At 41.0% G+C, this 15,307-nt stretch overlaps 1 protein-coding gene across 1 annotated transcript in view; it reads right to left on the bottom strand.

Moving 5' to 3' along the window:
- The window catches only part of GUCY2F (guanylate cyclase 2F, retinal), a 133,488-nt gene that overhangs the window by 55,233 nt on the left and 62,948 nt on the right, over nucleotides 1-15,307 (bottom strand). The window contains exons 8-9 of the mRNA XM_075539225.1: nucleotides 8,015-8,191; nucleotides 4,945-5,101 (exon numbers count right to left, since the gene is read on the bottom strand). Of these exons, the coding sequence (XP_075395340.1) occupies nucleotides 4,945-5,101; nucleotides 8,015-8,191 (334 nt within the window). The remainder of the gene's footprint in view (nucleotides 1-4,944; nucleotides 5,102-8,014; nucleotides 8,192-15,307) is intronic.

The following is a 15,307-nucleotide window of genomic DNA, read 5'->3' as shown; positions in this document are numbered from 1 at the left end:
ACTTCAGCCCATCTATCGTGGAATTCATCTCCTCAGTTGTTGTATCCTTATTCTGTATTGTTTCCCTCATATCATATACTACTTAACGAAGCATTCTGAAGAATTTTTTTGTGGCAGATCAATGTCTGCTTCTTCTATGAGTGTCCTTAGGATTAGGACTACCTCCAACATTACATTTAGGTTTTCTTGTTGAAGGTGTTGATATAGGTTGTTATTTGTGTGTCATTTTGGTAGCACTTGGTGCCATATTCCCAAAAGACACAGAGGCACCGAGATTTCTCTCTTTAGGGCTGGTAAGAGTGATTGTGAGGCCTGCCTGTGTCCTACTGTGTTGGGATATTGGGCTACTATGTAAGGGAGGTGTTGTGGCAGTTTGGTGGCTGGCAGTAGCAGGAGTGTTCTGAAGATGGCCTGAGGCCGGCAACTATTGGTATGATTCTTGGCCAGGCAGGGCATGCCTACAGTGTGTCTGAGGGACTGGGCTGGGCTGGCTGGGAAACCACTGGGCCAGGTTGCACTGTGGAGGGCCCCAAAATCTGGGCCATGCAGCAAGGGGCTATTAGGCCAGGTCTGATCAGCAGGGGTAATGTAGGGTGGAGATATCATGTGTGAGGGCTGCAGCACTGGGGTGGGCCAATGGGGAAAGGGATGTCATGGTGTTGGGGTTACCTGGTGGGTGAGCTGCAGATATGGGGAGGGGACCTGATGTGAGGGGATAGGGGCTAGAGTGGCCTGGCAGAGAAGCTTTAGGGCCGCTGTGGTGCCTCAGTTAACTCCCAAGGCCTGGGTTGGGGCAGCCAAGAAGTGTCAGGGCCATGAAGGTACCTTGGGTAAATACCAGGGCCGGAGGTGGGCAATCAGAGAAGCCTCAGGGTCGCTGTGGTACCTCAGGTAAACCCCAGATCCGGGAGTGAGCCAGAGGAGAGGCCACAGGCCACAGAGGTATCATGTACAGTCCCTGGGGCTGGGCATTATCAGGGAGAAGCCACGAGGCCTCTGCATGACCATGGCTAAGTCCTAAAGTCAGGAGTGTGACAATGGAGAAGCTACGGGTTCACAGATATACCATGGGTAATCCCTGGGGTCGATCGCTGCCCAGCAGAGAGTCCACAGAGCCACAGTGATGCCGCAGGAAAGCTCTGGTGTTAGGAGTGGGCCAGTAGAGAAGCTGTGCAGTCACTTCATTACCACATGTAGGCCCCTGGGAGCTAAAGCAACCTGGCAGAGAAGCTGCAGGGCCGCAGTTGCTGCATGGGAAAACTACAGGGCTGGAAGTAACCTGGCGCAGAAGCCATTAGTCCAGGATAGACTCATCAATAGGCTGTGGTGTCCAGGTCAACCCTGTGGGACAATATAGAGAGGATGGTGGGTGGGTTCTAGCTGTGGCCTTGGTCAATCAGAGTGGAGGGATCCGGCCACAGGCTGAAGGGCCAAAGTTGGACTCTGTATATTTATTGAAGTGTTGAGGTTGTAGCTGTTAGAACCCCACATGGATGGCTAGCATGCTCCAGGTGCAGTGGCACAGGTCATGGTTAGTAGGTATGTGAAACCCGGGTGCAGGCACCTGAGCTATGTGTGGGCGACAGGGGCTGGGGTGCGTTCCAAATCTGGCAGGTACAGCCATGGGCTGGTGGTATGTGTGGGGTCATTTGCTGTGGGACTTACTTTGGGCAGACTGCAGACAGGGCTTAGCTGTGTCCACTGGGGCTGAAGGCTGGCAGCAAGAGTGTACCAGTTGTGGTAGTGGGGTCCTCTGATGCGCATGGAGAAGGGGCTGCTCAAAGCGGTGAGTGTTACAGGCAAACTTCGGCCAGAGCATAGGGTCTCCAGAATGTGTCTAGCTGGGATGGGGGTGGGGTGTCACCTCCCTGGTCTATAGAGTACTCTGTATTGCTACAGGAGTTAATTCACTTACCTGAATCCCCCACTTGGCCTCCTAATCAGTGAATTTACTGATCGCTATAGAGCTCTTGATACACGCTGCTTACCTAGGTGCTATCTTGCCAGAAGTCCGAAAGCACTCTTATTAGCATTTCGTAGAATGTTAACCATGGTTTTTAAAATTTCTCTTAATTTACATTTATCTGAAAATGTCCTAATTTTGTCACCATATTGAGGAATAATTTAACTGGCTATAAAATTCTTGGTTTGCATTTTTTTTCCTTTTAGCATTTTATATATGTTTTCCCATTGCCTTCTATCTAGATGACTGTCTTAAAATGTTTCTCTGTTACAGGTAACATTCCTTATTTCCTCAAATGCTCTCAATTGTCTTTTGTTGTCCTTGGTTTTGAAAAGTTTTATTGTGATATGTCTTGGTCAAATTGTTTTAGGCTTTATCTGATTTAGAGTTCACTGTGCTTCTTGAATTGATGTAGTAATGTGTTTCATAATATTAAGGAAGTTTTCTGCCAACAACATGGATTTCTAGTTACTGTTTTGTATAGTGTTTAATTATCTATTCATTTTGTCAATGTGCGCTCCCATTGTACTTTTGAGATTTTCTAGAGATTTCTATGTACTTTCTCTATGATTTCCTTGGTCTTCTCTTGTTTTCCATGATCTCTTTTCTAATCTTTTGAAGCACCCTAAATATAACTCTTAATTCCTTCTTAGTAGTTCCATCAACATTTCTTCCTTTAAGAGGTTTTCTGGCCCTACATTTTGGTCATTTGTTTAAGTCATCCCATCTTTTGTGTTTGTGTGTATGTGTGTGTGTGTGATTTGAAGCTATCTGTAGTTTCTGAGATACTGTGGTGTTATTGTATTTATTTGATGCTAGTATGTTGGTTTGTTTCATATTTATTTTTAGTTTTGTTTTGATGTATTCAGGAGTAAAAGGGCAGGCATGTTACTCTGGTCATTGTTTGGTAACACTAGAGTAAACATCGTCTGGCTTCAGGTGGATTTGATAGTGGTCTGGGAGTATTAAAATAAAATGCTGAATGAACTTCAAAAAGAATAGACCGCCAAATAAAATCACCCTTGGTCATCTTCAGCACTATTCACAGTAGCAAGAAGATAGAAACAACCAAAATGTCCATCAGTGGAAGAAGAGATAACTATATTTTGGTGTATACACACAATGGAATAATACACATTGCTAACGAATAATGAGGAAACTGTGAAACACCTTATGACATAAATGGATTTGGAAGACATAATGCTGAATGAAATTATTCCAATATAAAAAGATAAACATTATATGCAATGACTATTATTTTTCAAATTAAGATAAAGGTTATCATACCAAAGAAATCAGAATTTGATGGTTACCAGAGTTGAGAGGGAAAGAAAGAGAAAGGAAAGTAATAAATCTTAGATAGACAGGCGTCAACTTGGTGAAGGGGAAGCTAACATGTATGAAAAAAGAGAGATAGCAAAAGTGGGAGATGTGAGGCAGGGTGATGGAAAATTCATAAACTCTTAAAGCTGTAGAATGCAAAAATGATATCTAAACTCACCAAATTTATAATAAAAATTATTTTTAAACAATAGTTTATTTTAAAATGACACCTATATGTGAATCAAATGGAACCACTGGAAGCTGGGCATTGTGTTATATCTTTAATAGATAGACTATTTTCAACAAGAAGCTAAGTACTTGCAATTTCTACTATTATCAACTCAGTGCTTGTGAGTCAAGTACTCCAAGCTTTCAAATTCAAATTAGCCAAATAATAGCCATATGACTAAGTCATAAACAAGAACAGATCCACACAGAGAGAGGGAGAATGGCAATATTACATTTCTGTCATTGTGATTACCAGGAGCTTCTAGTCCCTCAAAGTATGGATGGCACAAATAATGAGAAAAAATGTTATTACAAGTTCTACTTTGGCTAGGTATAAGGCATAGGCTTCAGAAGATCTAAACTGAAGTGCTAACACTTATGCTAAGTAGCTACATGATTTGGACAAATCTGAAACCTCAGTTTCTTCACATATAAAATAAAAGACTTAGATAGGCTGACTCTTTACAGTGTAATTTTGGACACGTCTTGTAAAGAGCAAAGATGATGTGCAGCTGTCTCCCTTTGTATCGCATTCTTCTTTTATCCTTCATAACAATCTCATCAGTTTTAAAACACAATACCAAACTTTCCTTAAAGTATATGAATATATGCTAGAAGTTTGCATTGCTCCCTCTGCCTTTTTTGGCTGTCTATGGTTTTTTTTTTTTTCACTATTGCTATTTTTCACCCTTGTATTACTAGTTGAAATTTTCAATCACCAAGTTTCCTATACCTATATTCATTCTCTCTCCCTCCTTCTCCATCTTCTTCCCATCCCTTGGTTAGTTCATTTCTCCCTGGTTCTCAGCCACACTCCAGCTCAGATTTCTCCTATTTATTTAATCTATTATGATCCCCACAGGCATTGTTTACTGCTGCTACTGGTACACTAGGCAGAAGACATAAACATAAAATGAATGTTACTGGTATGCTAGTTATTAATTAGAAGGTCATAGTTCTGATGGAAGTCAGACCACACAACTCATAGACCATTTATTTTCTGGGTGCCCCCTTCTTGTTCCTTTCTCTCCAACAGAGACAGTGCCAGTAGGTCCTAGAATGTACTTGGCAAGAGTCAACTACCAAATTACCTTCCATTCAATCTAACAAGAATTTATTGAGCACCTATGGTATGCCTAGTACTTAGCAAGTATTTTCAGGGATTGCTGGGATCCCCCAAATGCAAACTAATCCTGCCACAGCAGAACTGAGCATTGCACTGAGAGCTGAGCATTGAATTGACTTTATTCGGAAGGCTAGGTTTAGCCAAGGTAACAGCATGCAGACTTCATTTAACTCATGGACTTGAAACTATATTTTCAACAAAAATGGGGACTTAAAATGAGCCCGAGGCTTAAATTCAGTGTATATTCTCATTTGACCATTGGAGTTGCCCTATGCGCAGCAGGAGGGCACAATTCACTGCTTACCTTCAGCAGAAGGTTCTTCTTGGGACAGTCTCAGTGTTACCAACATGTCATTAAAACAATAATCTGTCACTTTTAGTACAAAACGCCCATCTACTACACAGTTCCGAGACTTCAGCCTCCCATGAGCAAGCTCTTTATGGTGTAAGTACTTCATACCCTGCAAATGATACAAACAGGATTTATTTAGCAATTTACTTAAGTATTTTTTGCTTTTAGAGCCACTTTCTGAGATTTTTAATGGCATAAACGGTTTTGATCCAGAATTCAAACTTTCTCTTATATATGCAGGCAAAACAAACCTTAGACAAGAATCCATTTCCAGGTTCCCTTCTAGCTCTACAAGTTGATGCTTTTATAAAGAATTATGTTTTGTGTAGATAGAGAACTGTGTGTTAATTGGGCAATATGTTGACATTTCAGGCATAGGATGAATCCATACATACAATTACCATGAATTTGAAGAGTCTATGCCTCTCTCCCTAAAAAGGTTTAGCCCAACTCTGCACCCACTATTGACGGGAACAGAAATGTGCACTAACTTTTAGGAAGGCATTTCACAACAGCTACCAAAATTGAAAGTATGCATATTATCTATAGAAATACTTGCACAACAGGTGGCCATCTAGCTCAGAAGCAACAAAGTCCACATGGAAGGAGCACACCAGCCTGTGTGATCACAAGGTGTCAAAGGGATCAGGTATCAGGCATCAAAGAACAAAAAAATCATCATTATTAATGAGGGGGAGTGCAGATTGGGGACCCAAAGTTCATCCGTATGCAACTGGCATCCCCTTTCAGAAAGGCCACGAGGAGGAGACCAGTCAGTCAGGGTGCAGGGTAGCAATGATGAGACATACATCTTTCCTCTAGTTCTTAAATGCTTCCTCCCCCTCCACTTCCCCACTGTCATGATCCCAATTCTACCTTACAAATCTGGCAAGTCCAGAGGATGTACACTGGTACAGCCAGGAACTGGAAACACAGGGAATCCAGGACAGATGAGCCTTTCAGGACCAGTGGTGAGAGTGGCAATATCAGGAGGGTGGAGGGAAGGTGGCGTAGAAAGGGGAACCGATTACAAGGATCTACATGTGACCTCCTCCCTGGGAGACCAACAACAGAAAAGTGAGTGAAGGGAGATGGCAGACAGTGTAATATATTGCAAAATAATAATAATTTATAAATTATCAAGGGTTCATGAGGGAGGGGGTGTCAGGAAGGAAGGGGAAAAACTGAGGAGCTGATACCAAGGGCTCAAGTAGAAAACAAATGTTTTGAGAATGACGATGACAACAAATGTACAAATGTGCTTGACACAATGGATGTGTGTGTGGATTGTGATAAGAGTTGTATGAGCCCCCAATAAAATGATTAAAGAAATACTTGAACATGTGCAAGAGAAGACATGCTTTGTACTAAGATATAATTTGAAATTCTCTATCAAGAAGGAATTGATTAAATTGTTACATATATATACTAAGGAATAGTCTTCATCAGTTAAAAATAATAAGATATATCTGTATATACTGACAGAGAAACATAAGAAATAAAATAAGTGAAAATTGCAAGTGGCAACACTATGTGACAGCATGTATATTAACCAAAACCCTCTATAGTGTATTTAAATGCAAACTAAAAATGTCAATATTCCTCATGACATGGCTAACAGTGATGAACTTATAGGGAGAATTTGAAAGAAACGGGTAGAGGAAATGCCATTATTTATCATATATATCATTAATCTTTCAATTAGTGCATTATCATATTGTAATTTTTAAATGAACAATAAAAAGGAAAGAGAAAATATAATACTGGTCTCTGGTGCTTACTGGGCAACCTTCATATAACATTAAAATGCGATCTACCAGTTCTCTCTATCAGACAGGTTCAATCATACTGTACATGACTACATCTATATTCTAGTGTAGTCATTGAAGAATTGTTCATACCAAGAACTCTCGTAAGGATCTGAATCTGTTGTGTAACTTGTCACCCCTTTGGATTTGTATGCATTACATCTTGTGCTCTCACAAAATCTGTAGTCCACAATATGTCCAAGCAAAGTCTACGGTAGATGAGGATCTCCCAGGCTGTCTAAAGGTTGGATTTCATTCATCATCAACTTGAGATCACTGTCATTTTGAGGCATCTCCCTTTGGTTACAAGGCTTTATTTACATAAGAAGTTGAAATAGTGTGGTGGAGATTATAATGTTAATTGGGAGGTTTGGATTCTATTATCAGTTGTGATAGTAGTTGGCTGATAAGGATGTATTTATATTGAGTACCTACTAAGTGTGTCAGATAAACAGTAACAAAGCATGCTTCATTTCATTTCCCTGATCCTCTGTAAATAAAAAAGAAGGCTTATCACACCTTTCATAAAGAATTGAATTAGATAAAGAGGAAAACCTCAACAAGATGAAATGACACGGTCACTGCAACAATGGTCTCCATGGTAACAACAGTTGGGAGGATGGCACAGGACCAGGCAGTGTTTTATTCTTTGCACATAGGGTCACTATAAGCTGTAACCCACTATAAACTGGAATAATATGCTCTTGCTCCAAAACAAAGAAATCCAAGCTCATTGCTGTCAAGCTGGTTCTGATTCCATAGCAACCCTATAGAACAGGGTAGAAATGTGCTTTCCAAGATGGTAACTGTTTACAGAAAGCCCCATCTTTCTCCCACAGAGAAGCTCTTGGTTTTGAATTTTGAGACATGCAGATCACAGCCCAACTCGTTACTACTACACCACAAGGGCTAAGCAGTATCAAGAAATCTAGGAATGAGCACTTTCACAAATCCAGAAAGCAAAGGGATGACATGAAAGGATAGTCTCCTTTAGACAGAAGAGTTCACTGATAAAAGCAAATATAATCAACTCTTGCCTTCCAATACCTTATTACCGGTGTAGATAAAGACTCTGTGTTAAGCACAGTGAGAACCTGCCCTGAGAAGGAAAGTGGCTGCGTTAGATGATCACATGGAAGGGAGGGAAAAAAGTCCCCAAACGGTAAAGTCTGATTTACAGAGAACGCTCAATATCTTCCCATTCTCTCAGTAACCTTGATGAGATCCAGCAGAAGTGATGATTTAAACATCCAATCCAGTTTTACATCCTGATTTGTCAGTATGTCTTCTAGGCTCCTTCGGGAACAGAATTCTGTCACAATGGCAAACATCCCTGAATCATAGAAGAATCCCAAGAAAGGGTTAATGTTCTCATGGCGCAGGTCCTTCATCTGGAAATGAGAGGGGAGAGAAAGAAGAGTCATGGTTGTCCTATCACCTTGGTCTTACTCAGTCAGACTTACTGGGACACTGTGTTTAGAAACCATACCCTTTCCGTTACTGTGGTTGCAGAAGAGTAGCCCTTACAATCCCTCATCCCTGGTGTCACTCCTGAGATTGTGCTGGTATATGGGAAAAGGGAGACTGCATGGGTGGACCTAATCTAATCATGTGAGTCCTTAAAAGCAGACAGAAAAAGTAGAAAAAGAAGTCTGAAATAGTTTAAGCTTGAGTTGGACTCAACATGCCACTGTTTGCTTTGAAGAAGGAGGAAATGAGACCACGAACCAAGGAGTGTGAATACCTCAGAAAGCTGGGAATGTACCTCGTTGATAGCCAAAAGGAAAATGGGGACTTCAGTTCTACAGGCAATCCTTACTGAATTCTGTCAAGAACCTGGATGAGCCTGGAAATTCTTTCTTTACCAGAGTCTACAGACAAGAGTCTAACCTGGTTTGCTACAATTGATGTCAGCCTTCTAAGGCCTAGAGCAGAGAACCTAGCTGAATCCCACCTGTACTAGAACCTCTACCCTAGAGAAAATAAATAAAATTTGACTGCCATTGAGTCGATGATGACTCATAGCTACCCTTTAAGACGGAGTAAAATGGGAGTAGAAAGCCCTGTCTTTATGCTGAGGATCGGTGGTGGTTTTGAACTGCTGACCTTGTGGATTACAGCTCCTAGAGAGATAAATGAAATGGATGTGGTTAATAAATGGGTGTGATTAATACATGGGAGATAAGAAATGGATGCTGTTTTTAACCCCTAAGCTTGTGTTAATTTGTTAAATCAGCGATTGTAAACTAATAAAGGCAAAATGGGAGTTATCAGAAACAAATCTCTCTTGGTATACTATAGACGAATGCTGGAAATGTAGAGTGCTTTGTGATGCTTTGGGGGGAAGACGAAAGAGCGTTAGTATAGTAAAAGGTGGTTTATGTCATCATTCTATGAATAATCATCTTCCCAGGTACCTATGGAAGTAAACAGCAACCAGGTCAGAGCTGACAAAATGATGTTCAGAAGAAACATCTAGAATTTGAGCTATATCTTCCTGTGTATCCACTCATTGACTCATTAGTGCTGCAAACATTTAATGTGTGCTCACCATGTACAAGACACTGGACTGGGTGCCAGGGATGTAGAAAAAAATAAAATGTGAATATTGTCTTGAAAGGGCATTCAAATTAACAAAGAGATATCAAGCAAATAAACTGAGGATTGTATTTTGAAGCCAAGACATAAGTATACAATTAATCTTCAGGATGAGCGAAAGCTTTTGAGATGATGAAGTGCTATCTGTACTGTCCTGAAAAACAACTAGGAGTTGATAAGATGAAGGTGATATGGCAGTAGGGGGTGAGAGTGAGAACATGTTATGTTGAGGGACTATACTAGATTCAGGGTGGACAGAATAAAGACTTTGATAGGAAGTATGTGAAACACCAAGCCAGAGAGATGGACATCATACCATGAGGGTCTTTATGAAAGGTCCTATGGAATTTGACATTTATATTACAGTCACTCAACAAAAACAAGCTCATTGTCATGGAGTTGATTCCAACTCATAGCAACCCTATAGAACAAGATAGAACTGTCCCTGTGGGTTTCCTAGACTGTAAGTCTTCATGGGAGTAGAAAGACTTATATTTCTCCCCCAGAGCAGAGATGGTCATTTTTAACTGCTGACATTGTGGGTAGTAGTAGATGTGTAACCCACTATATCACCAGGGTTCTTGGCATTCATTCAGTGCTAGTTATTGCTACTAAATGTTGGATAAGTGAAAAAGAAGACTCCACGGTTGCTCCCATCTTCCTATTTTAATTTCTGGGTAGACTATATTGTTATACTGTATAGGAATTCAGGAGTGGTGTAGTAGTGAAATTGTTGTTGTCACTCCCATGTCTTCTTTTAACATGAATTCCCCAGCTGTTGTGAATGTTGACTGATAACTATTGGCAGCTGCCTAATTCTCAAGAAAATTACCCTGGAGTCCAAGCCAACAAATAACTGGGAAACAAAGAAAAGTCCAACTCCGTAGGCACGAGTCAGGACTCTAGTATAAATTGTGTTTGAGCATTTCCCCATGAGATCATGTCGAAATCATACGCTTGCTTAACTTTTTCCTCTGTCCTGTCTTGCTTCCTTCCCTCTTTTTCTCTTGAGCATTCTCTCAATAAATCAATTGAATAAGAATCTCTATATCATACTTAGCTTTTAGGGAATCTCATTCAAGACACATGAAAGGAAATTTTGTGGTAGGGAAGAGTGACGATTTCAGTTCGGCAAATATCAAGAATGAAGTGCTTATGGGATATCAAGGCAGAACTTCACCAAAGGCAGTTGAATATTCAGAAACTGGAGTTCAGGGGAGAAAATTCATATAGATATAGTCAGGAATTGTAAGCATATATTTGGAAATGAGATCATGAGAATTGATGTGATTAACTACAAAATACAGACAGAATACAAAGAGAGGAAGGGATTGTATAAAGAACAAGAAAAGAACGTTTAAGAAACAAGAACAACATCATGAGCACAAAAGCAAGAGTGTCAGGAAGTTTGATAAACACCACAAAACAAACGATCAGATAATACGAAGACAAAATATGTATCTGTTAAATTTTACTATTAAGGAATTATTAATTAGAGAAATTTACCCTCCAAATATGTTCACACCAAAATATAAATAGACATGTGATGGCCTATAGTGGTGGTATTAATGAATAGAAGTAGACAGATCCCAGTATATTTTGAAAGTGGCCGTCACGTGACTTGTTGATCTGGAAAGAAGGATGGAATTAAGGGCTATTTCGAACCAGTCAACATTCTATTCCGAAAAGACGGTAAGATCGTCTGTTGAGATGGAGTACAGAGGGAATTATATGCTTGCTTCTCTAACAAACTGGTTTTAAAAAATTACCCCAGTGAGAATGGCAGCTATTGACTACCAAAGTGGCCTTCTAAAGACCTTCTGATGGGTTATTTTGGTCCACTGCCCCTGAAACAGATAAACAAGAGAGAGAATTGCAGCTCACATGAAACAAAGTAGGCACTTTCTTCTAAAGTTTCGGTGTACTTGGACATCAAGCAGCCTGCCTACTGGGCAGAGGACCAGTAAAAAGTCTAAAGTGCTTTTATGGGAGATGGGTAGCTGTGCAGTATAAACATGTTTAATTTTCCTATAGGTAAAACAACTGGTCCACATGTACTAGCCTTTCTTGGAGTTAACTATAATCATGTGACTGAATGCTAAGCAAGGGATAGTTAGAAGAACGATTATCTACAACGTTTGTCAGAAGCAAATGTATTCCACGTTATATTTTCACTTCCATGGCTCAATGCAGGTAATGATAATATGATAATATCTTAGCTTTGATCAATAAAAGTAGACAGGAAAGCCTTCCTGGGAAGTTATGAATGAGGTGAGAGTTGTATAACGAGAGGGGAATAGATCTAAGTCCATAAAAGTATTACGGTAGCAGATGGACATTAGACCTTGACTCAAGTACTCCCTCAATACAAGAACACTTTGTTCTAATAATCCGGCATTCTGTGATGCTCACCTTCCTAACACAATCGCTGATGTGGTCAAGAAAGCTGATGGTGCCCGGCTAGCAAAAGATATAGCAGCTGGGGCTTTAAAGGCTTGAGGATAAACAAGCAGCTACCGAGCTCAGAGGCAACAAAGCCCAGATGGGTGTCCACGGGATCAGGTATCAGGCACCTAAAACCCAGAACAGAATCCCAGAACCCAGTGTGAATGGGGAGTGGGAGGAGAGGAGTGGAGACCCAATGCCCATCTGTAGACAATTGAACATCCCCTCACAGAAGGGTCACAGGGAAAAGATGAGCCAGTCAGGGAGCAGTATAGCACTGATGAAACACACAACTTTCCTCTAGTTCCTTAATGCTTCCTTCTCCCCACTATCATGACCTCAATTCCACCTTACAAATCAGATTAGACCAGAACATGCACACTGCTACAGATAAGAACCCATGAGGAACTGGGGAGAGAGAATAAAAAGCAAACAAAAAAGAACCCACAACACAGGGAATCCAGGATAGATAAATCCCTCAGGGCCAACAAGGAGAACAGGGAAGGTGGGGGGAGAAAGGGGGAATCCATCACAAGGATCAACATATACCCCCCCTCCCAGGGGGGCAAACAACAGAAAAGTAGGTGAAGGGTGAAAGAGGACGGTGTAGGATATGAAAATAATAATCTATGACTTATCCAGGGTTCAAGGGGGAGGGCGGGCGGGAAAGGGAGGGGATAAATGAGGAGTTTATATCAAGGGGCTCAAGTAGAAAGAAAATACTTTGAAAATGAAGATGGCAGCATACACGCAAATGTGCTTGACACAATGGATGAATGTATGGATTGTGATGAGATGTATGAGCCCCCAATAAAAGTATAAACAGCAAACAAACAAACAAAAAAACCCAAACCTATTGCCAGCGAGTTGATCCAGACTCATAGGGGACTTAATAAGACAGTAGAATTTCCCCTTCGAGCTTGAATTGGCTAGGTTACAGAGCAGATAATCAAATTTACATTCATGTACATCCATTGCCATAACCTCTCAATGTACCATCACTTATCACATGTCCACCCTGTGTTTGTTGTTTCCATTCCTCCTACTTTCCTACTCCTGATTTTTATCTTTGCTAAAAAGCTGCTTATCCTAAAGTGTTTGTATCTTAGTATCAACGTGATATTTGTTCCCCTTGTAAAACTGTTGGGTTTTTTTAAAACCACTTTATTGGGGGCTCTTACAACGCTTATCACAATCCATACATCCATACATCGTGTCAAGCACCTTTGTACATTTGTTGTCATCATCATTCTCAAAACATTTGCTTTCTACTTGAGCCCTTGGTATCAGCTCCTCATTTCCCCCCTCCCTCCCCACGACCCCTCCCTCACGAACCCTTGATTATTTATAAATTATTTTTATTTTGTCATATCTTACACTGTCTGATGTCTCCCTTCACCAACTTTTCTGTTGTCCATCCCCCAGGGAGGAGGTTATATGTAGATCCTCATAATCGGTTCCCCCTTGCTACCCCACCCTCCCAGTATCGCTACTCTCACCACTGCTCCTGAGGAGTTCATCTGTCCCGGATTCCCTGTGTTTCTAGTTCCTATTTTTGCTTTTTAAAAAAGTTAAGTAGAGCTAATCAGGCACAGAAGGGAGATAAACGCATTTCACAGGAGTGAAACAGCATATGAAAAGGGCCTGTGGTGGGAGAATATCACAATTGGAGAACAGAGAAAAAAGCCATTATGACTGAGACAGATAGATTGAGAGGAATGTGGCAGGAAGTAAAAGCTGAAGAGACAGGGAAGAGCCAAATCTTAAATGAAAAACAAAACTCATAACTGTCAAGTTGATTCGGACGAAGAGTGACTCTATGGAACAGGGTAGAATTGTCCTTTGGATGTAATTGGAGCCCTAGTGGAACAGTGGTGATAAACTCAAGGTCAGTAGTTTGAGACTACCAGCAGCTCTGGGGGAGAAAGACAGGGCTTCTTATTCTCATGAAGAGTTCCAGCCTCTGAAACATATAAGAGCAGATGTTCTCTGTCCAGTCGAGCCACTATGAGTTAGAACCAACCAGATTGCAGTGAGAAAATCTTTATGGGACCAGAGCACCTCATCCACCTCCCTTGGACTCAAGCCGATCTTGTATTTAGCAGCCCAACACATCACCCATGACACCGCCAGGGCTCTTTCACCTGAGTGAACAGGTGAATGTAAGTAAAAGCAGTTAGAGGAGACTGCCAGCAAGGTGGCAGACTAGGCAGCCATGCTACCCAGACCCCCTGTAAGAAATGAATGAGAGATTTAATGAAGCAGATAGAGCGGATAATCCTAGAACCCTGCGCTTCAGCAGGAAAGATAGAGAAGTGGAATGAACACTGACTAGGAGAAGTTGAGTCGGAGTCATGATAGAAGAGATAAAATGGTGAGTTGTCGGCTAGCCTGATGTGGCAGAGGCATCTTGAATTGCTGCAAGCAGCATTCCATCCAGACAGTGGCCTGATACACTAATGGCTAACCAGCAAGATGGGACCCTGCTTGCTCTCCAGAACCTCCTGGTAACGATGAGCGTGGCCAACCCCTATCCTTATCCTTGTAACGCCTGATGCCCTTCCCCAATCATGCAGCTCCTGCTCGGCACCCTCAGCAATTAGGTGCAGGGGCACCGCACTTGCATCTGAAAGAGCTTGAATGCACCCTCATGAGACCAACAGAATATGAAGTGCTGGTTCCCTGACAGCCCCTGGATGGGAAAGTTCTCCTTCTATAATCAGTCGTTCAGCCCCAACTGCCTTCGAAACAATTCTTTTTGGGAACAAGTACCCTAAGTTCAGCCACCATATGAGCTAGCAAAAAAGTAATTCCGGATCAGGTGCACTGATTTTACTTAACATGGAGGCCAGAAGGAATTCAATCTAGGATCACCAGGATCAGTGCCCCATGCCCTTAAACTCACCATTTGAAATCCTTGGCAGAAGGTGCCAACCTAAACTGGGTGCCCTGCCCCCCCAATTTTTTTTTCATTTTTCTCTGTTCCCCAACTTTGATTATTCCCCTTTCTCTACTTTCTGATTTGCTTATTTCTGCTATTTCTCCATTCTTTTATCTCTTTTACTTTTTCTTTACTGTACCCTTTTTAATTTATAATTTTCCCCTCATGCTCCCTAGTTTTGTGAATTATATGCTTTCCTTTTTGTCCCCTTTAAATTTCTCTACCCTTGTTTTTACTTTCCTTTTTCTTTTAGTTATTAGATTCTTTTTCTTGCTGTTGTTCACCTTCTTTCCTCTGCTTGGTTTTTCGTCCTCTTCTTTTCCCCCTTTATTCTGTTCTTTGTTTTTATTTTTTCTTCCATTTTGTTGGTTAGGTGGTGAAATTCTCTGGTTTTGTTTGTAAAAAATATTACTGGCAAATATTTCACTTTAATCATTCAAGCATATTAAGAAGAGTTATATAATCACCATCACAATCAATTTCAGTGCAATTTTCTTTTTGTACTCATTATCGTTAGCTTCTC

Source organism: Tenrec ecaudatus, chromosome X, assembly GCF_050624435.1.
Source record: "Tenrec ecaudatus isolate mTenEca1 chromosome X, mTenEca1.hap1, whole genome shotgun sequence".
In the NCBI taxonomy this organism is placed as follows: Eukaryota; Metazoa; Chordata; class Mammalia; order Afrosoricida; family Tenrecidae; genus Tenrec; species Tenrec ecaudatus.
This window is presented reverse-complemented; position numbering and strand designations above follow the sequence as displayed.